Source organism: Chrysochloris asiatica, unplaced genomic scaffold (genome assembly GCF_000296735.1).
Source record: "Chrysochloris asiatica unplaced genomic scaffold, ChrAsi1.0 scaffold00019, whole genome shotgun sequence".
Classification (NCBI taxonomy): Eukaryota; Metazoa; Chordata; class Mammalia; order Afrosoricida; family Chrysochloridae; genus Chrysochloris; species Chrysochloris asiatica.
In genome coordinates, this window is record NW_006408537.1 from 6,741,005 (window position 1) to 6,766,576 (window position 25,572).

General features: G+C 35.8%; 1 protein-coding gene across 1 annotated transcript in view; it reads left to right on the forward strand.

Annotated features, from left to right (window-relative positions):
• Positions 1 to 1,454: 1,454 nt before the first annotated feature.
• Positions 1,455 to 25,572, forward strand: part of GFRAL (GDNF family receptor alpha like) — a 109,924-nt gene continuing 85,806 nt past the window's right edge. Inside the window, exons 1-4 of the mRNA XM_006835777.1 lie at positions 1,455 to 1,476; positions 5,038 to 5,172; positions 8,229 to 8,387; positions 25,349 to 25,402. Of these exons, the coding sequence (XP_006835840.1) occupies positions 1,455 to 1,476; positions 5,038 to 5,172; positions 8,229 to 8,387; positions 25,349 to 25,402 (370 nt within the window). The remainder of the gene's footprint in view (positions 1,477 to 5,037; positions 5,173 to 8,228; positions 8,388 to 25,348; positions 25,403 to 25,572) is intronic.

A 25,572-nucleotide genomic window follows, 5' to 3' on the forward strand; every position in this document is an offset into this window, starting at 1 on the left:
AAAACTTCCATTTGTCATTTCCTGTGATAAACTATTTAGGAGTACTTCATATTTATAGAATTCATGGATATAATGCACTCATTTTGCAGAAGCATCAGTAAAACTTCTTACATTATCATTTACTTAAATTTGCTTAGAGAAAAACAGAGTTAGGTTTTCAGTTTGCTAACCTCCAGCGTCCGTGATTTTCCATTACATACTCAGAAAGCAATGAACCCTGGAGATGCATTGGGTTAAGTGATCAGCTGCTAACAACAAGGTTTGTGTTTCAAATCCTCCATCTGTTCCATGGAATGAAGAGGTGCAGTCCACACCTTAAAAGATTTATAGTCTGGGAAACCTTAGGGAGCAGTTTTACTGTATCTTGTTAGGGTTGATAGGAGCCAGAATCAATTTAGTGGCAATGGGTTTGGTGTGGGTGAGTATTTAGAAAGCAAAACGTATTATAACTTTTTGTTCTCATGTAAAATAGGCATGAATAATAAACAATAAAAAAAAAAAAAGGCTTAATGTTGTAACTGTATACACAAAACTCCTGTTTCCCATTTCTAGGTGATCAGTTAACCGCAACTATCTTATCTTAATTTCTTACCAAACAACATTGTATATTACATAACATTCATTACAGAAAGGTTACCAGGATGATTCTAACACGGAAGCCTCATGACACTCAAAGATAGATTATGTGCTACAGGCTCTTGCGAAGAAGAGCAGAATCAAAGGAAGGCACATTGCTATTCTCTGAAATAAATAATTTCTCTCATTGAGGTTAGGAGAAAAGCAGTTGTCAGGTGATGAACAAAGAAGTGGAACAGAGTGTTCACAGTGGAACAGAGAATGAATGAGGTTATCATTATTTGTTTTTTTACACTGTAGCTGTGTTTGGAAGGTTTGTGTAATTGTAACCCAAATTACACAATTTATAAGCATGCTGGGGTTTGTGGCACATGTATATAATTTTCCTTGTTTGGGAAGATAAGGCACAACAATTCAATTCTAATTGAACTTGTATTTCCATTACATATTTATTTTCTATATCCTCAAATGACATGAATTGCCTCAGTAAGATTTATTAATGATGTGGAAACTGAGCATGCTCAAGTCTCTAGGTAAATCTTGGGTTGTATTTGGGAGGGTTTTAAATAGCTAAGTATTATAGATGGAAAACAAAACAAAATGTTCAGCGTATTTGGCCTCTGGCCTTACTTAGAAACATAGTATGTGAGATCAGCACACGCAGAAAAAAGGAACTGAATTTGAACATAGTTAGGGAAGTTCACAGCTCAGGAAGGATTGGTAAGGAAATGGTGATATACAAAGCTCACTTAAATCAGTAATGCTATTAGGAAACCAGAGCAGAAGCTGAAGTTCTATTCTCTACAGATACGGCTAGAAAGGTGGTTCGAGTAAATAGATCTCTGGTTTTACAGATGAACAGCCCCAAGTTACCCAACATGATAGTCTTCATTTTCTTAGGTAAGTAAACTGTACTTTTAGTATATCTGAATTCATAATAAAGGCAATTATTTAAACCAGACATAATTCCATCTACCTCACTGCTGATTAAGCTGACAAGGATTCAGAATATATAGTATCAGTTGCAAACTTATATGTTAGCATCCTTTGTTACTCTTTAAAAATGGTAAACTTGATTTTACTCATTTATTTCTAATTCTATGGAAAATGCACAATTTGAGAATTTTAATACTCAGGTTGTTTCTGTGTTTTCATATGAAGTGATCCAATTATGTATTAGAATTTATAGAATTCACCTATCTATAGACTAGAGTCTTTTAGAAATAAAATCTTCCAGTTTCTATTTACAAATTAGAAGATGACAAATTATAAATTACTATTTATTTTTCTCATTTAAAATATTTTAAACCATTTGAAGTACAGCAGATAAATGTAAACCATTCAGTTCCCCTAATTTTGAAGCATTAATATTTACTGACCAGAAGCTGTTTGGTACAACAAAACAATGTTACATCAGATGTTCCACATTTCAGAAGTGGAAATTATTTATTCCTCTTAAACTAAGTTCTATGAATGTATTGTAAAATATTGGTGGAAAAAATAGAATTTGCTTGCATTTAAAATAGATTATATAGAGCGATACTTTGCTAGATATGTTATTGGAGACACTTTGATATCTTAAGCATTATGTAGAATCTAAATATTGAATGCAGGAAAGGGGATATTGATGATGGTAGTTGACTGTTAATAATGCACTAATAAAAAATAAGGGTAACATATTTCCTGGTTATTCTAAAATTGTAGATATATATAAAAAAGCATAATTGTGAGCAAGAAAACAAAGGTTATGCTAAGTCACGTAAATATAAAAGACAAGTAAACATAAATCAAACCAAAGAAAATCAAGTCAAGAAGAAAAGGAATCTTTTATATACTTTCAGTTTTTCTTTAGTTTAAATAATAGTTCTTCAGTGCTCCAAAAATGTGTTCCTCATATGTATTTCTAATAATTTATTTCCTTATGTATTTTATTATAAAGATAAATCTAGCAAGCTTTAATTTTTACAGATTAGGTAGCAATATGACAGAATACAACAAACACATCACATAAGACATTGCCAAGTTAAATAAATGAAGCTGTCACTGAATACATGGAAAACCAAAAAACTGATATGTCAATTTCCACTCAACAAAAAAATGAGATGCCACATTCGTCATCATGTCATTGACATGCAGAGTCAATGACAAGTAGTACACATGGTCCAATAAGAGAAGAGAAGTTTCTTCTCTTATTGGACCATGTGTACTACTTGGTGGTAAGGAATAAGAAAAGATTTCAAAATTTTACTTGAAGTCTTTGTCATCAAAAGTGATTCATAATATTCTCATTTCCCCCAAAATTTAATACATTTGATTCTGATCAGAACATAATTAGAAATTTCTTTTATAAAGAATATAGGTAATCTACACTGTCTCAGTAACTCATGGTGATTTCCATGTTTTTCTATGGATTGATTAAACTAGTGCCATTTTGTATACTTTCAGAGTCAATTTGAGTGTGACACAGTCAATTACCATTGCAATTTGTCTAGTTATTTCTGGAACATTTTACCTTTCATTTAAGATAACTTATAAATATCTGGAAGATGTTATTTTCATTAAACATGATCAGTTACTTATCTCCTGGCATTGTGCAATAGGATAAGTACTGAACTGCTAACCACAAGGTTGGTGGTTCAAACCCACCAACCTCTTCTCAGAAACTCTACACAGGCTCCCTATGAGTCAGAAGGCATTTAACAATAACAACATCTATAGATAATCAAAAACACACTATTAAGTTTAATGCATGTTGACCCATACTATTTAATATCCATAATACACCATTGTGTTTGGAATATAATTATGAATAACATCATGCCTGCCCAGTAAAACCTTATAACCCAGTGATAGATACATAAGCAGATAAACATACATTATATATATATATATATATCATATACATATATGATATATATATATATATATATATCAGAGGAAAACGAAAGTGAGGCCCAACTAGATAGCAGAGTAAATGCGTGGCTTAGTGTAAGATAATATGGGACATTTGGAAAAGTAGAAATACCTAAGATCTTCTAGACTGCACTTGTTGAGGAATATGAGAATGTTGTTCTGAAGACTGAATCAAAGGATACAGGCAGAATCAAAAGATGTGGTGGAGAATGTCATATTAAGTTTATCAGGGGATATTAAAACCCTATTTGAATAATACAAAACCAGAGGCAAACTGACTGAGTTAATCAAATATCCCCAATGGGACTCCATGAACTGCATAAGAATGGATATGAGAGAGTGAAGTTAAGAATGAAAAGGAAGTTTATCATGAACTTCCGGTTTTTAGTTTGCATGCCAAGGTGAATGATGGAATTGCTGATGAATTTGCATAGTTCATCAGAGGGTGATGATGATGAGGAGGACAATGCTTAAACAATTTATAGTAGTGTGTATGGAACATTCAAGTGGTCATAGTGGCTATGCTCATGATTGGAGTACTAGAAAAATACTGAAATTGAGTTCTACATTTAAGAACCATCAGACTATGGTGGCGATGGTGTGTGCAATGGTGTTAGTTCCAACTCATAACGACCCTACCTAGGGTTTCTGAGGCTGTAAATCTTTACCGAAGAAAATCTCATCTTTCTCCTGCTGGTAATTTCGAACTGATGACCTTGAGGTTAGCGGCCCGACTTGTAACCACTATGCTATAGATGGTAGTTAAACTCTTCAGAATGCATAGAAATATTCACAAAGAATGTGTAAAATAAGAATGAGAATAACATATGGACAAAATCTAAGCTAAAAATATACTTTAAAGGAAGAGAAAGCAGATCCATTCAATAAAAACTTTGAATATTGTCCTCATCATAGGATTTGAAATGGTGCAAATGGTTAAGGGTTCTGCTATTAGCTGAATGGCTGGGGATTCAGAGGCTTCTTAGAAGAATGGCCTAATGGTCTACTTCCAAAAGATTACAGCTACTGAAGACCCTGTGGACTGTAGTTCTGCTCTGAAACATATAAGGCAGAATTGACTCAAAGGCAACTGGGTTGGTTGTTTTGGTTTGGGGTAAACAGTAGATAAATATTAAGAGAAACAAAAATAAAGGTTGCATAAGGAGGAATTTCAAAGACAAAATGTCAGTAAAATTCCCAATGGTGACATAAAACCTTAAAACTATTAAAATTGATGCTACAGAGGTCATGAGGGACATTTTTGAGAGCAGTTTCAATGGAACTCTGGTGATAAACATATATGATAAATAGAGGAATGAATGAGCAGTGACTAGAGAGAGCAAATGTGGACTAGTCACTTAAGAATCAGAGGCAACAGAAAAATAAATTTATACCTAGAGGAGATGTCATGATTCAGTCTCATGTTCTAATTATTTTTGTTACACTTTATTTTTCACAGTTCTTTCATTTGTCATTCATAACTTAGATTTAAGGCACACAGTTGCCAAACTGTCATATTGAACATGTTGTTGTTATTGTTTTTGCAAGCTATGGTGCTATGCTTGGAAAATGAATCCAATTCTCAAACCACAGATTGCATGCATTTAAGAGAGCAGTGCCTAAGTGATACAGATGGATGTAAACATGAATGGAAAACAATAGAAGATGCCTGCAATGTTTCAGGTAAAACAAAGAGCTTAAAAAAAACACACAATGATTTTTTAAAAATAGATAAAACTGGAATTTGATAATTTATATATCATTGAGGAATTAAATACTAACTTGATGTTCACTGTATTCACCTTAAAATGCATATTAGTGAATTTAATTCAAAAAGGACATTTTTAATCATTTGAGCCTTCTGCGGTATTGACATTGATAACTTTACAAAAGGTTTGGATTATGTTCTTATGCATTTCACCTTTACAATGCTACAGTTATATACATAGTCTCAGAAACATGGCAATACATAGTTTTTCTTAAAGGTGAGTATGTCAATGATAAAAACATTTATCATGTTCAAAGGCATTGTTTATTTACTTGTATACAAAATAAGTTTTATACTCTTACAACATGCACACTATTTTTCCTTTTAAAAACAAGAACAAGTTCAAATATATCTTTGTGTTTATTGTATTTTCCATCGGAAGGATTTGAAGGGAGGTTCAAGGAGTGGATAATGTAAATATTACACACTATAATATTTTAGAAAGAGAAAAGAACATTTTGAGGACATCCTGAGGACAGCAAGTAGCTGAATAAAAACCAAATGACAACAGTATCATACAACTTCATTTACTAGGAAAAGATATGATAAATTGGCTGTTTTTGTTGGATGCTATAATGTGATTTCAACTCATGTAACAGAGAAGAACTGCTCTATAGGGTGGTTATTTTTTTGTTTTTGTTTGTTTTTTGGCTACAATATTTACAAAAGATGTTTGCCAGGTCTTATTCCTATGGAGCCACTGGGTGGGTTTGAACTGCCAACATTTTTTTAGCAGTCAAGCACTTAATTATTGTACCACCAGGGCACCTTTGATAACATTGATTACATAAATGTTATATTGGATTCCTGGTATGGTATTCAGGGTAAGCACTGGACTGATAACCACTAGGTCAGCTGTTTAAGCTCACCAGCCACTCACTGGAAACCATTTACAGGGTCAGTGTGAGTGGGTACCAACTCATGAGCACGTAATAACAACAACAAATAATATATTGCCCTAATATGATTATTTCAAACACTCATTAGATGATAGACTGTATCACCATAAGATATGCACTAGACTGCTAACTTCAAGGTCAGCAGTTCAGATCAATCCATCACCCCTTGAAACCATATACAGAGTCACTGTGAGTCAGAACTGACTTGAAGGCATATAACAACAACATTCTTCATAAAATAATTTAAATCAATTTGTGTTATGAAAAGTATGATGTTATGAAAACCTGGAGTATGTAGTATGTGGATTCTAAAAGGGAAAACGAAGACACATTCTTCCTTAGCTCACTGCTTCTTCATTTACTGAAGAATAGATAGGGCACTGCTCATGACTCTTGTCTATCTACCTGTGCTCATTTCATCACTCATAAGGAGTAGGGTAGCATGGTAGAAACAACGCCTACCATTCTAGAGATGCCCATGTTCATAGTCTCCACCAGCAGAGCTCCTGCTCAACAACCTGACCTCAAGGGATTAGGTAGGGTTTGAAGAGAAGCAAAGACATTCTGTTGGCACCATGACTGCTAACCAAAGGTCAGCATTTCCAATCTGGAAGATTTAGCAATCTGCTTAAGTAAAACTTTACAGCTTTGAAAACCCCATGAGGTAGCTTGACTCAGTCCTATAGGTTCACTGAGGAGTCCTGGTGTAGTGCTGTGGGTCAATGCACTGGACTGCAAAATCAGTTTGAACCACATGGTCAGTGGTTCAAGCTCACCAATCACTCCTCAGAAACAAGGTCACTATGGATTGGAACTGACTCAACGGCACTTAACAACAACAACATAGGGTCACTCAGTTGAAATCTAACCAATAGAAATGGAAGCTTTGTGATGGAGGGAGACAGAGAGGGCTCATTGTAGACTCTGCCTTTGAGGGAGTACATGCAATGTTCTTACTCCAAAAATTTTAATGACTGTATAATCTAACATTCATACTACTGTTCAGGAAAAAGTTTCACAGGAATAATTTGTTCAAATAACATAATAATTTTAAGATGAGACAGAAGAAAATGATTTGAAAAAATGTTATGTGCTTTGGTGCTGAAGTTCTTTCCTGCATTTTGTGAGGCAAATTTAAAATGAGTTTTTAAAATATCACATTCAATGTTACATAAATGATAAACTATTTATATATTTCAGTACACAAAGAGCAAATTATTTGCAGTAAATTGCACTAAATATTTGCATAATTGCCTCATGCATGAAGCTAAAAGTGTAATGTGCTCAAATGCACAAATTAAAGAAATTCAAGCACTTTTCTTAGCAAAATGAATAAAAGAAAAAATGTTCAGGTATACAAATATGACTCGCTAATGTAAAGCAAAAATGAAATATGCATGATTATAAATTACTCATTCATTTATTCAATAAATATTTATTGAGCACTTCCTAAAATCAGGACTGCTTTATTTCTTATAAATTTAGAGCCACCTGCACATATCCTATTAAATCTTAGAAATGCATGCAAAATAAAATACAGATAAAGAAAAAATATTTAATAAAATAACCAAGCTGACAAAATAGTTAAACTTACTAGATTATTCTATTCACCTAGTATTAGGAATCCTGGTGTGCTGCTGTAGGATAAGCACTGGACTACTAACTGCACAATTGGCAGTTCAAACCCATCAACTGCTCTTCAGAAACCTTATACAGGGTTGTATTGAGTCGGAACCCACTCCACGACACTTAGCAAAAACAAAAACAGGTAACAGTATAGCAGCTCTGGCTATTACTGAAGAGCAACAAATTAGGCTTTCTAAATGGGATAAAAAGCTATTTTAAATGTAGAAAGTGTCTATCCATTTTAGAAAGCACAAGAATGAAAAAAAATCACAATAGAAATAGATGCCATACTTACAAACTCAGTTAGATGGACACCTGCTACTCCAGATAATCTTCCTATACTAATGAGTTACTTAGTAATTTATTAACGTTAAAAGCCTTTGGGGAGGGTGACTCAAAACTATATTAGGGCTTGGTATCTGAAGTATTATGTGTTTGACTGTGAAATCCAGGTAATCCTTGCAAGATGAAGGATCCATTGATCTGTAAGCTGGGCATCCAGTCTTTAGTGAAAAGCAATTTTCTATTTGAAGAATGTCTCTGCACTGATGGCCTTTATTGTACTGCTATCAAATTGCTTGGGAAACAATGCGTCATTACATCAGGTAACACTTTGCTATATAGAATATTTACAGTCCAGAGAAGAAAAGCACAATTTCAAAATTAGCCACACTTATGGAATTGACTAAACGGTAACAGATGTAATGGATTCACTCTTATGTGACAGGATTTTGTGAGCTATAACCTCAGTAAATGCATAACATATTCTGTAATTACTTAGTTCAATTTCAAGTTTCATTAGAAGTATAGATTCACTCAATCAACACATATGATTGTGGCTTTACACTAGATCCAGATGATAAACAACAGGGAAAGCTTCATCTCTTTTGTTAGGAGATCAGAATCAAACCCAGCAGTCATTCCTTGGAAATTCAGGGTTGCTATGAGTCAGAACCAACTTGACAGTACTTAACTACAATGGCCCAAGGTACCAGAAGCCCTGGTGGCACTGTAAGGTAAGTACTGAACTACTAACTGCAATATTGCAGTTCAAACTCACAAGGAGTTCCAAGAGAAAAATGAGGCTTTCTGCTTGCATAAAGATTTACTGCCTTGGAAACCATAGGCAGGGTTACTACGAATCAGAATCGACTTGATAGCACTGGACTTGTGGGGTTTTTTGGTATTTGTTCTTTGATAACCCAAGGTACCAGGATAACCCTACAGTAGTGGTCATCAAACAGATCTTGATGTACACTTGAGGGTACACAAAGACTTCCCAAGGGATATGTGAGAACAAATAATTGTTAAGCAATCAGTTTTCTGATTCTGAATGTCATCATATACTTTTTCTAATCAGCTTGGGAATGTGCTTGCTGTTATACAGTTCTTGCATCTTATTGTATAAGCAAACTTCTCTCACTTTATAAGAGAAAAGTTTACCTCTCACCTACCTTGAAGTGTCCCACAGCAATGCAACTGCTCCAATAATCCAAGATAGACTCATTGAATAATTTTATTTTTTTTAACTTGCCTTTTCTTAAATTTTATATGAATGGAAATATAGTATTGCTTTTTGGGTTTGACCTCTGATCGATTTTATTTAGCATAATGTATTTTAGGCTCAGATAAGTTTGGGTCAACTCTTTTTGGAATGGGCACAAATATTGATCTCTTCCAATCAGTTGGCCAGATAGTTGTCTTCCAAATTTCTTGGCAGAGATGAGTGAGTGCCTCTTTTGCCACCTCACTTTCTTGAAAGATTTCAATTTTTATTCCATCAATTCCTGGTACCTTGTTCTTTGCTAATTCATTCAATGAACCTTGGGCTTCGTCCTTCAGTATTATTGACTCTTGATCATATGCTACCTCTTGAAATGGTTGAACACAAACCATTTCCTTTTGGTACAGTGACTCTGTATGTTTCTTCCATCTTCTTTTCGAGCTGATCCCTGAAATTTTCTGTTCAGTTCTTGGACCTCCTCATTTCTTCCATTTGCTTTAGCATCTCTACACTGGAGAGCAAGTTTCAATGTCTCTTCTGACATCCATTTTGACCTTTTCCTTCTTTCGTGTCTTCTCAATGACTTTTTGCTTTCTTCATGTAAGATGTTCTTGATGTCATCCCACAACTCTTCTGGTCTTCGGTCTTTAGTTGTTTAATGTATCACATCTGTTCTTCAGATTATCTCTAAATTCAGGTGGGATATATTCAAGGTCATATTTTGGCTCTCATGGACTTGTTTTCATTTTCTTCAGCTTCAGTTTGAATTTGCAAATGAATCATTGATGGTTTGTTCCATAGTCTGCCCCTGGCCTTGTTTTGACTGATGATATGGAGCTTTTCCACCATCTCTTTCTGCAGATGTAGTCAATTTGATTTCTATATATTTCATCTGGTGAGGTCCATGTGTATAGTCGTCTCTTATGCTGTCTAAAGAAGGTATTTGAAATGAACAAATCATTAGTTTTAAAGAATTCTATCATGCATTCTCTACCATTATTTCTATCACCAAGGCCATATTTCCCAACTATTGATCCTTCCTCTTTGCTACAAACCTTTGTATTCCAACCACCAGTAATGATCAATACATCTTGATTGAATGTTTGATCAATTTCAGATTGAAGAAGTTGGTAGAATTGTTCTATTTCATCCTCACTGGCTTTAGTGGTTGGTGTGTAAATTTGAATAATTAGTGGTAGTAACTGGGCTTCCCTGTAGGTGCATGGATATTATTCTATCACAGACAGCATTGTATCACATGACTGGTCTGGATATGTTCTTTTTGACAATGAAAGCAACACCATTCCTCTTCAATTTGTCATTCCTGCCATAGTAAACCATGTGGTCATCAGATTCAAAGTGGCCAATACCAGTCCATTTCAGTTCACTAATGCCTAATATATCGATGTTTATGTGTTCCATTTCATTTTTGACAACTTCCAATTTTCCCAGGTTCGTACGTCATACAGTCCATGTTCTGAATTTCAATGGATGTTCACAGCTATTTCTCTTCATTTTGAGTTGTGCCCCATCAGCAAATGAAGGTCCTGTGGGCTTTTTTCCCACAAGCTTTACTCCATTCGCTTTATCATGGACAACTCTACTTTGAGGAGGCAGCTCTTCCCCAGTCTCATTTTCAATGCCTTGCAACCTGAAGGGCTCATTTTCTGGCACTATATCTGACAGTATTTCTCTGCTATTCAAAAGGTTTTCAGTGACTAAATATTCAGAAATAGTTCATCACTCTTTCTTCCTAGTCTGTCTTTGTCTGGAAGTTCATCTGAAACCTGTTCACCATGGGTGACCCTGCTGGTATTTAAAATACTGGTGGCATAGCTTTCAGAATCAGAGCAACTCACAAGTCACCACAGTACCACAAACTGACAGATGAGTGGTGGCCATTTGTTTTTTTTTTAACAAAACAGCATCTTTATTTTATAAATGTGAGGGGAGTTAAAAAAGTTTGTGGAAAATGGAATTAAAAGACAAAAATGTAATCATGTCAATGACATCTTTTACACATTACTAACTGAAGAAAAATGAGTGCCCTTGTAAAGAATAATGAGCGAACAGAAAGAAGTGAGGTGGAGTCAAATCAGGACCGCAAGGTGGATGGATGCCTAATGACTTCCCATGGAAACTCTTGCAACGCAACACTGTCCTTGTTTGATGAGAGGAATGAACAGGAGTATTGGTGAGGTGAAGGCCTCTTTGATAAAGTCTTCCCAGATGGTTTTCTGCAAAATTCTGGCTAACTTTCTCAACATATTTTCATAATAAGCAAATGTTATTAATCTTTGACCCTCCAGAAAGTCAATGAGCAAAATGCTTTAAGCATTTAAAAAAAAAACAAAAAACCATTGCCATGACCATTGCTCTTGCCCAACCTGTTTTTACATTTACTAGACCACTTCTATCTTTTGAAGACATGCTTTGACTGTGCTTTGTCTTCAGGATCATACCGTTTCATCTCCTGTTACCATTTTTCAAAAAAATGCTGCAGGATATGGAACCCACTTGTATAAAATTTCAGCTGAAAATTGCTTGTCTGCAGTTGATCTGGGTGCAACATTTTTGGAACTATGAAGTAGAATTCCTTAACTTTTTCAGCCATACTTCTGGTAAGCGGATCCAATTGAGATACATATGGTATTGGCTACTGTTTCTGGTGGTAATCACTGGTCGTTTTCAGTGAGGACACACACATTTTTTTCCTCACAAATTGATGTGGATGGGCTGTCACCATGAGCTTCATCTTTAACATTATCTTTAACATTGTCTCCCTTCTTAAAAGAAGTTACCCACTTGTAGACTGCCGATTTCTTTGGGGCACTGTCCCCATATACTTTTTGTAAAGCATCAATGATGTCACCATTCTTCCACCCAAGCTTCACCATAAATTTGATGTTTGTTCTTGCTTCTATTTTTGCAGAATTCATGTTGCTCTGACAGGGGCTCTTTTCAACCTGATGTCTTATACTTCTTAATGCCTCACACGAGATCCTAAATAAAGGATTAAAAGTGGCAACTCCTGTCCAAAAGGCAAGCAAGGCTCCTCTTCTCTCCTTAATCTGAGGTGTTTGGAATTCTGCAAAAGAAAGTAGAAAATAAGTCTAACTCATCTGGATCTGGGTTTTTGTCTCTTTGGAAAATACAACATTGGTGAGAGAAGTAGAGAAGGAAGCCTACATTACAGTGCCCAACGGCTGGTCTTCCCCTAATAACTAAAACCGACACCAAAGAACACTTACGTATTCCGCCTGAAGCGCGCGGAACTTTGGCCATTTGGTTTTAAGTGGAAAAAGTCACTTTCAGTTTCGAGATGTGTATGTGTAGTAGAACCCTCCAGGGGTAGGGGTGGAGTGTCCACTCACTCAGGCATCCCCTCTAGTCACCAGAATGGAGGTGCGCAGACAGCAAGAGACCAATGAACAGATACCCCCAAAAAATGTCCACACCTGTATCTCTGCAGTTGTCAGGTGTTTGTGGCTGTTTTGATCCTTATCCCACTTGGTCTTTCCCAAGATGTCGGTTCCAGGAACAGCTGAGTGTCTTGAATTAGAAAGCAATGGATTTCTTGATTCTGCTACAAATTCCCCTAGCTGTAAGCCTTCTAAACTTCTAAATATTTCTTTATATGTGGTTCAGCATTCTGAGCCTGCTTGGTCTGGTATTTTGTGTTGTTGCTGATGGAGCTCCTCACTGCACATCTACCCGATCCTCCATATCACTATTTATGTGTTCCATTTTATTTTTGACAATTTTCAATTTTCTTAGATGTATGCTTTATCATTCCATGCTCTGATTATTAATGGATGTTTGTAGCTGTTTCTCCTCATTTTGAGGAGATACTGAAGATACTGAACGATTTGCTCCATTCATGTCATTATGGTCAACTCTACTTTGAGGAAGCAGCTCTTTCCCTGTCATATTTTGAGTGCCTTTCAAGTTGTACTTCATACAGCCAGAGGGGCTCATCTTTCTGACACCATATCTGGCAATATTCCTTTGCTATTCATAAGATTTCAGTACCAACCATTCGGAATTAGTGTGCCTCTCCTTCTTCTGAGTCTGTTTTAGTCTGGAAGCTCACCTGAAACCTGCCCACTAAGTGTGACGCTGCTGGTATTAAAATACCTATAGCTTCCAGCAGCACAGCAATATGCAAGCCACCACAGTACCACAGCTGACAGATAAGTGGTGGAAATATATATTTAACTTTCTAAGGCAATGAAATAAGGAAATGAAATACAGACTGTGAAGTACTATTTAGAAAACATTTTTTTTTTTAAATAAAAACTCTATTTGATTTCCAGAAACAACTCTCAAAATTCAGTACAAAAACCAAACCTCAATTTAAAAAATTATTTTGGAATATTTTTGTAGTGTATGCTTTAAACTTTAAAGCATATAAACTAAAATAATAGTTTAGAATCTTTTTATAGAATATATGTTTAACTTTATAAAAATATTTCAAACTATTTTTTCAAAGCTAGTGAAATATTTTATCTTCCCACCATCACAAAAGTTCCATTTGCTACACAGTTTCACTAGACTTGATGCCTTTTTCCATCCTAAGATTACATTGTGGTTTTAATTTGCATTTCTGTAAAGTGTAATAGCCTCAGAAACCCTATATAGGATCTCTATGAGTTTGAAATGACTCAAGGGCACCTAGCAACAACAAAAATGATTGACAAAGAAACCCTGGTGGTGCTGTGGTTAAAGCGCTCTGCTGCAGACTTTTAAGGTCAACACTTCAAAGCTACCAATCACTATCATAAAGATTTACCCCTTTAAACACCCTATGAAGCAATTCTATTCTAATCTACAGGATTGTATGACTCTGTATCAACTCCAGACAATGGGACAAGATTAATAATGTTGAACATCTTTTCATAAGTTCATTTGCCTTGCAGTTATACAGTCTCTGGTAAATTATTTCTTTAAAATTTTTGCTCATTTTCAAAATTGGGTTATGGTCTTCTTACTGAATTTTGAGAGCTCTTGTTAGAAATAAAATTAAAGTTTTAATCAAAATAGATGCTTTCTAAATTAGTATTCTTCAGTCTGTATTTCACGTCTTTCAATATTTTAAAATTTTGATGATGTACTGTTTATTTTTTATTAATCATATTCTTCATGTTATATCTAAGAAATGCATTTAACTTGCATTTACAGAGATATTTTCATATGTTTTAGAAATTATGTAGTTTAGGTTTTACACTGGGTCTGTGATTCATTTTGAGTAATTTTTGCATGTGGTACAAGCTATAGGTCAGATTCCTACACCCTTCGATATGTATATCCAATTGTTCTAATACTGTTTCCTGAAAAAACTACTAGTTTGACCTTTTTGAAAAATTAATTAGCCATGTAATTGTAGATTCGTTTTTAAATTCTACTTTCTATATGAGGGGGTTTCAAAAAGTTCATGGTAAAATTTCATTCTCTCTCTCTCTCTCTCTTTTTAGCTTTTTATTGTGAATTGAATGAAGGTTTACAGAACAGATCATCAGTTTTACCTTCAACAATTCTTACACTTAGTTTCGTGTTTTCATTTCCTCATTCTTTTCCAATCCTTCTCAACTTTGGCATTGGGTAAATGCTGCCCAATTTATCTCAAATGGTTGACCATTCTATGGTGTATATACCTCACTAGTGTTTTGGGCCCCCATATGGCAATCATTTGTCTGGCTGAAAATTGAACCACTGTGGTGAGTTCACTTCCAGACCTGAAAGGTTACCAAGGGCCATTGTCTTGGGGGTGCACCAATATGATTTTGAGTTTTGTTCCAGCATCATTCTTTAAAGAGAATGAAAAACTCATCACTAACTTAAATGGAAAGGGAGCCTGATAAGCAAAGCATTACTAAAAAATAACAAAATAAGAGGACTTTTACTTCCTGATATCAAACCCTACTACACAGCTCAATAGTCAAAACAGGCTGGTACTGATACAGTGAAAAGCACAAAGATCATATTAACAGATTAAGAAACCAGTAATGAATCCAATCATCTATGATCCACTGATCTTTGCCAAATGACCAAAATACATTAAATGGAGAAAAAATAGATTCTGTATTAAATGGGAAAACTGGATGTCCATTTGCAGAAGAATGGAATATCTTGCACCATACACAAAAATGAAGTCGAGATGTATCAAAGACTTCAATGTAAACCTAACATTATAAAGGAGTCCTGGTGTGACCCTGTGGCTTAATGTGCTGGAATGCAAAGTTGATTTGAAATGCAAGACTGGCGATTCAAGCGCATCAACAGCTCCTTGGAAATCCTATATGGGGTTGCTATGAGTCGGAACTGACTCTATGGCAGTTAACAACAACAACAACAACACTCTAGAGATCATCAATGAAAAAAATAGAGACAAACCTAGGGGCTCTGATATATGGCATTAGAACACTATCAAACATAATTGAAAACACACAAACAGCAGAAGACAAACTAGATGACTGGGAACTCCTAAAAATTAAACACCTATGTGTATTTTTCAATGCCTAGACAGACGTTGTTGTCAAACATTTTTTTCCCAAATTGTGGGTTTCCTTTATATTCTTTTGGTGAAATCTTTCAATGCACATTGGTGTTGTTGTTAAGTGCTGAGTCAGGTCACCAGCTGCTCCTTGGTAACTCTATATAGGGTCATTTGACAATGTATCGCAAGGCACTAATCTCTGTAGTTTATAGAGAACTACAACACCTCAACAAGAAAAATACAAATAATCCAAATAAAATATGGGTAAGAGGATATGAATGAACAATGCACCAAATAAGACATTCACATGTCTGTCTAATGCTGCTGTAACAGAAATACCACAAGTGGATAGCATGGAAAAACAGGAATTTATTCTCAGTTTCAAAGCTAGTAGTGTGAATTCAGAACATCAACTCTGGAGAAAGAGCCTTGTCTCCTTTGAGCATCTGTAAGCCCAGCATCCCTGAATTCTCCATGTGCCTTGGCATCAATCATCCTCTGGCTCTAAAAGCTTCGCAGTACCGGGTCCCCAGGACCAAAGGATGCACTCCACTCTCAGATCTTGTATTTTGGTGGTAGTAAGTCCCTCTGTCTCTGCTCAGTTCTTTCTCCATTTGTCTCTTGAAAAGAAAAGGCATTGCCTATCACACTCTTGGTAGTCTGCCTAAATCATATCAGGGTGGTGATGGAATTAAGGATGTTGTTAAGTGACATATAGTTGGTTCTGACTCATAAAGACCCTGTATAGAGTTTCCAAGGAGCAGCTGGTTGGCTGGAACCGGCAACCTTGTAGTTACTAGTTCAGTGCTTATCCTGCAGCACCACACATCAGGACTCCAAGAGTGTTATTGTTGTTGTTAGGTGCCCTTAGTTGGTTCCAACTCATAGAGAACCTATGCACAAAAGAAAGAAGCACTGTCCAATCCTATGCCATTTTCACAATTATATTTGAGGTTATTACTGTTGCCATTATGCCAATGCAACTCACTGGAGGTCTTCTTCTTTTTTGTTGACCCACCACTTTACCAAGCATGATGTTCTTCTCCAGGGACTGGTCCCTCTTGATAATATATCCAAAGTATGAGAGACAAAGTCTAGTCATCCTGGCTTCTAAGGAACATTCTGGCTGTACTTCTTCCAACGTCAATTTGTTGGTCCCTCTGGCAATCCATGGTACCTTTAGTACTCTCCAACACTGTAGTTTAAATGCATCAATTCTTCTGTGGTCTTCCTTAGTCACTGTCCAACGTTCACATGCATATAAGGTTACTGAAATCTTCAAATCAAGCATCTTGATGCCTCTTAGTTCTTGTTAAAGTTGTTTTAACTCTTCTAGTTTCTTTTCATTTCTACATCAATTAAAATTAGCTTGCCATCTTCAGCCAAATTTCTGCTGGCATTTTGGTTTGACTTACATTGAAACTAGTTTCAAAGTAAACTTACATCAGTTTAGAAGGTCTTAACATCTTTACTCTGTAGAATCTTCAGATTATTTAAAGATTCTTCTTTTATCTCATTAATCAACATTTAATAATTTGCAGGATACAGTTCTCGAACAATTTTTGTTAGCTTTATACATATATACTTCACTTTTGGGTAATGTTGCAAATTCATTTTACGTATTATTTATTTTATATTTGCTTCAAATATTCTCACATTATCTCCTTTGTTTTTCTATCCCTCTTTCTCTGTCTCCATTTTTCTCATTCTTGTCATCATTGTTACTTTTGCTTTGTTTGACTGGACTTTATATTGCTCTTATTTTTATAAATTCTTAAGAGTAAGCCATTCATAAGCTAAAGCATTCCTTTTTTTTCTCATATACATATTGAAAACTAAAAAAAATCCCACCAAGTACTGCTATAACAGTATACACACACTTGATATATGTTATATTTCCATTTTTATTCAATTTAAAGTATTTTATTGTTTTCCCTGTGACTTACTCTTAGAGCATGATTTGTTGAAAGCCATTCACTTAAATTTAGATATTTATGGATTTCACAAATACCCTTGTGGTTTTTTTGTCATGTAATAACAATATCGTAGGAAACATACCTTGTATAATATCATTTATGACTATTTAAATGACCAATGGTCAAATATCAAATATACAAAATAACTGCTAGAAAATACACAGAGTGCTTGGAGTCATCGAGTAATAATAGTGGAGTAACGGTAGAGGTTTCTTGGAAGAAATGGCAAACTTGAGCCTTCAGGGTGAGTTGAGGTTCATTAGGAAGGCATGCCAGAGCTAATTTGGAAAACTACAACCATTTATTAGGATGGATTGAAGTATGCTTGTAGAGAAGTATATTAGGAGACGATGCTGGAAAGAAACCAGATGTTTATTTATAAGAGAAGAGCTGAACTTGAATATCTTGCTAAAGAGATTAGACTTTAAACTGTTGTTATGAGACTCTATTGGTGAATTTTAAACACAGAGATACAAAAATAAGCTTTCCAAAAGATATCATAAGGGTGGGATGGAGGAAAGATAATGGTGCAGATCCATGATATCAGTTAAAAAGCAATCAAAAATAGTTTGGGAGAGAAATGCCTAAATTGACATTCTGGTGCTGGGGGTTATAAGGAAAAGCCACATTTAAGATACATTTATAAATTATAGTAAGTAGGAATTGGTAACTAGTTAGATATAAGGAGTATGAAATACATTAAGCATATTGCTGACTTGGAACAAAAGCACTGTTGTATATTGATGCAAAAAATAAAGACTAAAGGACAGGATTACAGTGAGAAAAACAAAGCTTGAAGCAAGCATGAAAGCTTGGTATCTTTTAATGACTTATTAACCTAATCATTTACTTTTATCTTTTCATTGCATTTTTATTATTGAAGCAATCCTTTTTTAAAAAAAAAAAAAATTACTGCAAATTGAGTGAAGTTTTATGGAGCAAATCATCAGTTTTCATTAAACAAATCATATACTTTGTTCATCTCAATTATTCTAAACCCCTTCAGCTAACATCACTTATCCCGCTCCATTCCATTGTTTCCATTCCTCCTTCTTTAGCAATAACAGTTCTGAACTTAGTCCTTGGGTAAATGCTGCCCTTTTGATTCTCAAATAGTTTCCTGTTCTGTGGTGTGCATGCCTCACTAATATATTTGCCCCACCCCTGACCTCATATACAGCGCCATTATGAGTCAGAATTGACTCCATCATAACAACGGGTTTGTCATTGCTCTTGTTAAGTGCCTTTGAATCAGTTCCAAACCATAGCAACCCTGTATAGTATTTCTAAGGAGCAGCTGGTGAGCTTGCAGTTCACACTGACTTTGCAGTCCAGTGCATTAACCCATAGCACCACATCAGTGAAGTAGTATCTTACTGTGGTTTTGAAGGTAGCAGTTTTGCTTGTGTGGCTTTGTAGAATGAGCACTGGAATGAAGACCACAAGGTCAGTGGTTCAAGTCCACCAGCCACTCCATGAGGGAAAGATGAGGCTTTCAGCTCCTGTAAAGATTTACAGCCTCACAAACCCTATACAGGGTCACTATGAGTTAGAACTGACTTGACAACACTTAGTGACAACAAAGACCTATATAGCTATCTCTTGTTGGACTGAAAATTGAGCATGTGCATGATTTCAATTCCATACCTGAAGACTGACTAACGGCCATTGTCTTGTGGGCCCACCAATTTCTAATTGACCAGTAACCCTGGTCTTTTTTAATGGCTTTTAGTTTTGTTGCAATCTTTTTTCAACTTTTGACTGTGAATTGAGTGAAGGTTTACAGAGTAGATCATCGGTCTTCATTCTTTGTTTCATCTCAATGATTGATACTCCCTCCATTTAACATCCATTGTTCTACTTCCTTCCTGTAATTCTTATTTTCATTCCACCCTCCTTCCCAACCCTTCTGAATTTTGTCCTTAGGAAAATGCTGCCCTTTTAATCTTGAAAGGTTGACCATTCCATGGGAAGTATATCTTACTAGTGTAGTTGTCCCCCTTATATAGCTATCTAACACTTGACTGAAAATAGAACCAGAAGGTTGAATTCAGTTCCAGACCTGAGGGGTGACCAAGGGCCATAGTCTCAGATTCCCCCAGTCCCTTTCTGAACAGTAAGTCCAGTGTTTTTTAAGTTTTGTTCCACATTTTCTCCCACCCTATCCAGGACCACCTAAGGTGAATCCTTCTAGAATAGTTGGTAATGGTAGCCACAGTTCTTCTGGTTTCAAGGTTGTGGAGAAAGGTGTTCACATGTTCCATCAGTCCTGTGTACTAATTAATTGCAAACATCTTCAAGTTTTACCACTCTTCTTTCTTCTGCACAGAGAGAGACCAATTAATTCACCTTAGATGACTGCTCATGAACTTTTAAGATCCCAGTCACTACTAAAAGAAAAGTAGAATGTAACATATCACCTTTGTGTATTATGCTATGCCAATTGTCCTTGAGACTATGGTCCTGAGCCCGAGGCCAAATAACACATTATTTTATGGTGTTTGGTAATGTCTAAGAAATTCTCATCAGTTTGCTTCTGTTTGCTCCACCACAATCTTAGCAAAGGTACCCATGTATGAACATGCTCTGTTAAACTTTTTTGTAACAATCATTTTTATTTTAAAATATTTCTAAGTTAATTGTGTGAAACTTTCCTGAGTTTCCATTTTCTCCTAGAAAATGTACCTAAATTATTTTCAACATACTTTCATCATTTCTCCTTAATGAATTTTTTAAGGAAAGCTTTTTTCTAACTTCTCCACCTCCATGAATGTTCAATACCACAGATAATGCTCATAGTTGTTGTGGTTAAAGGCCGTCGAGTCATTTCCAACCGATAGCAACCTTGTTTCGGTACTTTAAGTGCTATTTCTGTATGTATATTTGTAAGATTTTATTATTATTTCAAAAGTAAGATTTCTTGTCCTGCTCCCCCAATCACTATGAATTTTTACTCCCTTGGGCACTATATCACCTTTTTGAGAGTACATAGGATGTACTACCACTTAGCACCAATAATCCCATAATTAGGTAAACTTTGTAAAAAGGAGGTATGAAAAACAACTTCATTATAGGGATCTGAGTAAGTTCTAGAAGTACTTTACTTATAAACTGTCTTCTTTATATAAGCAACACCACAAGTGAAACTCTGCAATGAAAACGTCTTTCATCCTATAATTCTTCCCTCATCCAAAGGCACTTTTTCCTCTAGAGTATTATGCTGCTTTTATACACTAGCCTTTGTGTTTGTTTTAATTTCACTCTTAAGCAAGATAAATATAATATAAAGAATTTCATGGTATAAAATATTTATTTAAAATGTTCTACCATCTAAATGTCAAGAAAACAAAAATCCTCACCACTGGACCAATAAACAACATTCTTATCAATGGAGAAAAGATTGAAGTTGTCAAGGACTTCATTCTTCTTGGATCAACTATCAACACTCGCGGAAGTAGCAGTCAAGAGATCAGACGACGTATTGCACTGGGCAAATCTGCTGCACAGGAACTTTTTAAAGTGTTGAAGAGTAGAGATGTCAGCTTGAGGACTAGGGTGCGCCTGACCCAGGCCATTGTGTTTTCAATAGCCTCATATGGATGCGAAAGCTGGACAGTGAATAAGGAGGATTGTAGAAGAATTGATGCCTTTGAGTTGTGGTGTTGGAGGAGAATACTGAAAGTGCCATGGACTGCCAAAAGAACCAATAAATCTGTTTTGGAAGAAGTGCAGCCAGAGTGCTCCTTAGAGGCCAGGATGGCTAAACTTCGTCTCTCCTACTTTGGACATATTGTCCGGAGGAAACAATCGCTGGAGAAGGATGTCATGCTGGGTAGGGTGAAGGGTCAGAGAAAAAGAGGAAGACCCCCAACGAGATGGATCAGCCAGGTGGCATCATTGATGGACTCAGGTGTGGCAGCGGTAGTGAGGTTGGCCCAGGATCGAACATTGTTTCATTCTGCTGTGCATAGGGTCGCTATGAGTCGGTTCCGACTCGATGGCACCTGACAACAACACCAACAACCATTATAAGCACTGTTCAGAGTTACAAGCATTGAAGTACTTAAGCTTTGAAACCCCCACTCCTATAGCACATTGGAGATTTCTCAAGCAGCAGCTCACATTGAATTTTAATTTAAGTGCAGGTTAGAAAAAGATCACCATAAAAAGGTTAAGGAATGTACCTCATCTAGGTGGCATTTGGAAATGTGGATCTCCAGTTGAGGAGAAGTCTAAAATGGAGATACTTATTTGGAGTTATAGATTAACAGGATGTAAATAAAGCATAAGGTGGATCAGATGGCCAGGAAATAATATAGAGCTATAAATAATCATGTTCTGTACAACTGTTGTGTGATGTCGAGTTGGTTTCTTGTATAGTGTTTCCGAGAGCAACTGGTGGGTTTGAACTGCTGACCTTGTGGTTACCACTCCAGTGCTTATCCTACAGAGCCACACCAGGGCTCGTGGGATCTAATATCTCATATTCTTAAATATCAATATCAGTTACAAGATTGTTGTTATTGTTAAGTGCCATCGAGCCGATTCCAACCCATAGCGACCCTGTGTAGGGTTTCCAAGGAGCTTCTGGTGAGTTTGAATCACCAACCTTGCAGTTCAAACGACTTTGCAGTCTGACATATTAGCCCACAGCAACACACCAGGGTTTTTGAAAGAGAAAAGGTACCGGGATGTTTATAAAAGATATGCATATGTATTTGGGAAAAGGTATTAAAAGGTTATAAGTAAATGAACTTATTTACTTTTGTAGTCATTAAACTTTATTTATAGATGAATCAGTACTATCCCCAGATCTGACGTCACAATCAAATATCACACAATGGCTCCGTCCAAAAGATATGTCATTAATGGTTGAAAAAAAGAATGATTGTGTTATGGCAGTGTGTGTCTGCCGGGAGTCTGAACACTGTATCCTTTTGTATGAGAATTTTAAGCAAACCTGTGGGAAAGAAACAGGACATTGCAGGAGCCTTCATGGAGGCCACCTGTGCACAGCATTAAGAGAACGTCTGAAAGAAACAGTCTTATGGAATTGCCAGTGCAAAGACCCCTCAGAGGGGTACTGCATTCAAATTTGGAGTTTATTTGAAAACATTTGCAGGCAGGATGCCAAATAAATCAAGTCCCAGCTTTCAGGGAAGACAATGAGGATGGAATCAGTCATGATACTGTGTCAGGGTGGTATTCAAAGAGGCCTTTAAGAATATTACGTATAATCACAAAAACAAATAAACTAAAGAATATGCTATTCCCGATTTAGTACTGTTACTTGTACCAATATTTCTTCTGGAAAATTTAAATAACAAAACCATAATTTCCAAAAGGATTGTGGAGACAGAGTCAAAGTACATTAAAGTTTGGTCATTATGATAATTGTATTTATTTGTTAATTCAAAAAAGTTAATGAGAGATTTATAATATGCTAGATTCTATGTAAAAGGATATAAAAAGACACATGTCCTTTGTTTAAGGAGTTCTCTTTAATGGGTTGTAAAAATTCTGCAATTTTGCCATCATGTTTGTTCAGCACTTAGTGGGCAAGGAGTACGGACAAACAGCCTAGGCTGGAGTACAATGAATCATGAAGACTTTAAGACATAGCAAAGGGTAATATCTTAGCCTACTGTCTTAATTTTAATCGAATTTTCAAACCAGATAAAAAATGGAGTTTTCACTTTAAAATGATAATTTTACCATGCTATTTTCTATCACTTTATGCCTCTATTGTTTTTGCTGTTACTTGCCATCCAGTCAGTTCTGATTCATATTGACCATTTGTAGGGTTTCTCAGGCTGTAAATATTTACGGGAGCAGTAATCCTCATCATTCTCCTGTGGAACAGCTGTTAGGATCGAACCACAGACCTTCTGGTTAGCAGTCTAGTGTTTCTTCTTCAGAGCCACAGCACTAGTATGCCATTGTTAGTATTCCTCATGTTTTATTTATCTTGTGTTTATCTGTCTATATTTCCTTCTCAAGCTGTGGGACTCTCAGTGATGATAGCAGAAGATTTATGTTTGTAGTCTGATATCTGGTGCATATAGGGACCCAACTAATGTTACCTATCTAGATGTAAGTAATCATTGAAGCCACCTCCATCCATGAGATTCTCCAATTCTATAGATATAATTTTTAAGAACTCTTGGAAGCTAATAATATTGGAGGCAGAAGTAATCTTTAAATTACATTTCAATTTTAATGCCTAAGTAGAAAATATTTTTTATTTGTTTTGGTGTGCTTTTTTTTCAGACTATACTCTTATTACCTCTGGCTTTTCTCCTCAGACAATCTTTGCTCATTTCAGTGCAATCTTTGCTAATTTCAGTGAGAAATTATTTAGATCTTCAAGTAACTAAGATTTCATAGCAGCACTGCTTAATTGTGTGAATGATAGTTCAGGATTTTGTTTTTTTTAAATGTAAACATCACTAATTCTCAATGCTGCTGCTGCTGCTGTTGTTTTTGTCATTAGGTGCCATGGAGTCAGTGCCAAATCATAGTGACACTATGCAGAACAGAACAGGACTGCCCGGTCATGAGCCAACCTCGCAATTGTTGCTATCCTTGAACCCATTGCTGCTGTCACTGGGCCAGTCCATCTAGTTGGGGGTCTTCTTTTTCTGACCCTCCACTTCACCAAACGTAACATCATTTTCCAGGGACTGGTTCCTCCAGATGTTATGTCCAAAATATGAGAGATGAAGTCTGGCCATCCTGGTTTCCAGGAAGCATTCTGGTTGTACTTCTTCCAACACAGCTTGGTTTGTTCTTTTGGCAGTGTATGGTACTTCTAGTATTCTCCTGCAACACCGTAACTCAAATGCAACAATTCTATGGTCTTCATTACTAACTGTCCAAATTTCACATGTATATGAGGTTATTGAAAATACCATACCTTGGGTCAGGTACACTTCAGTTCTCAAAATGACATCTCTGCTCTTGAAGACTTGTACAGCAGGTTTGTCTAATGCAATACATCGTTTAATTTCTTGCCATAACTGTTTCCGTGAATGTTGATAGTTGATCCAAGAAGAATGAAGTCCTTGACAACTTCAATCTTTTCTACATTTATATGAATATTTTTTTATGGATCCAGTGGTGAGGATTTTTTGTTTTCTTTACACTGAGGTGCAACCCATACTGAAGCCTGTGGTCTTGGATCTTCATCAGTAAGTATTTTAAGTCCTCTTTGCTTTCAGTAAGCAAGGCTGTATCATTTGCACCTCACAGGTTGTTAATGAGTCTTTCTCCAATTCTGATTCCATGTTTGTTTGTTTGTTTTTCATATAATCCAACTCCTTGGATTATGTGCTCAGCATACAGATTGAATAAGTATGGTGAAAGAATACAACACTGGTGCACACTGCTTAGCTTGTGTGAATGGTAGTTCAGGGTTTTGCTTTTTCGTAATGTAAACATCACTGATTTTTACTATCAAGATCTAAATAAGTATTAACTGAGTTTATACACAGTTTTGATTGATTGCCTATTTATAAATTTATTTTATACTCTCTTATTAAATTTAGAAAATTTTCCAATAATAAATTTGTTCCTTTGTTTTCTTTCTAGATGATATGAAGGAGGATAAATTTCAGTGGAATCTAACTACTCTTTCTCATCATGGTAATGTTTATAAGTTGTCATTTTGATCTGCATTGTACTAGCTAATATAATTTAAAGTGTAGTAACCATACTTATCACAGATTTCCTACTGCAAAATAAACCATATGACTTTTTAACAACTCTAATGTGACAAAATGCAGCAAAATCATTTCACTTCTTCCACTAATGAC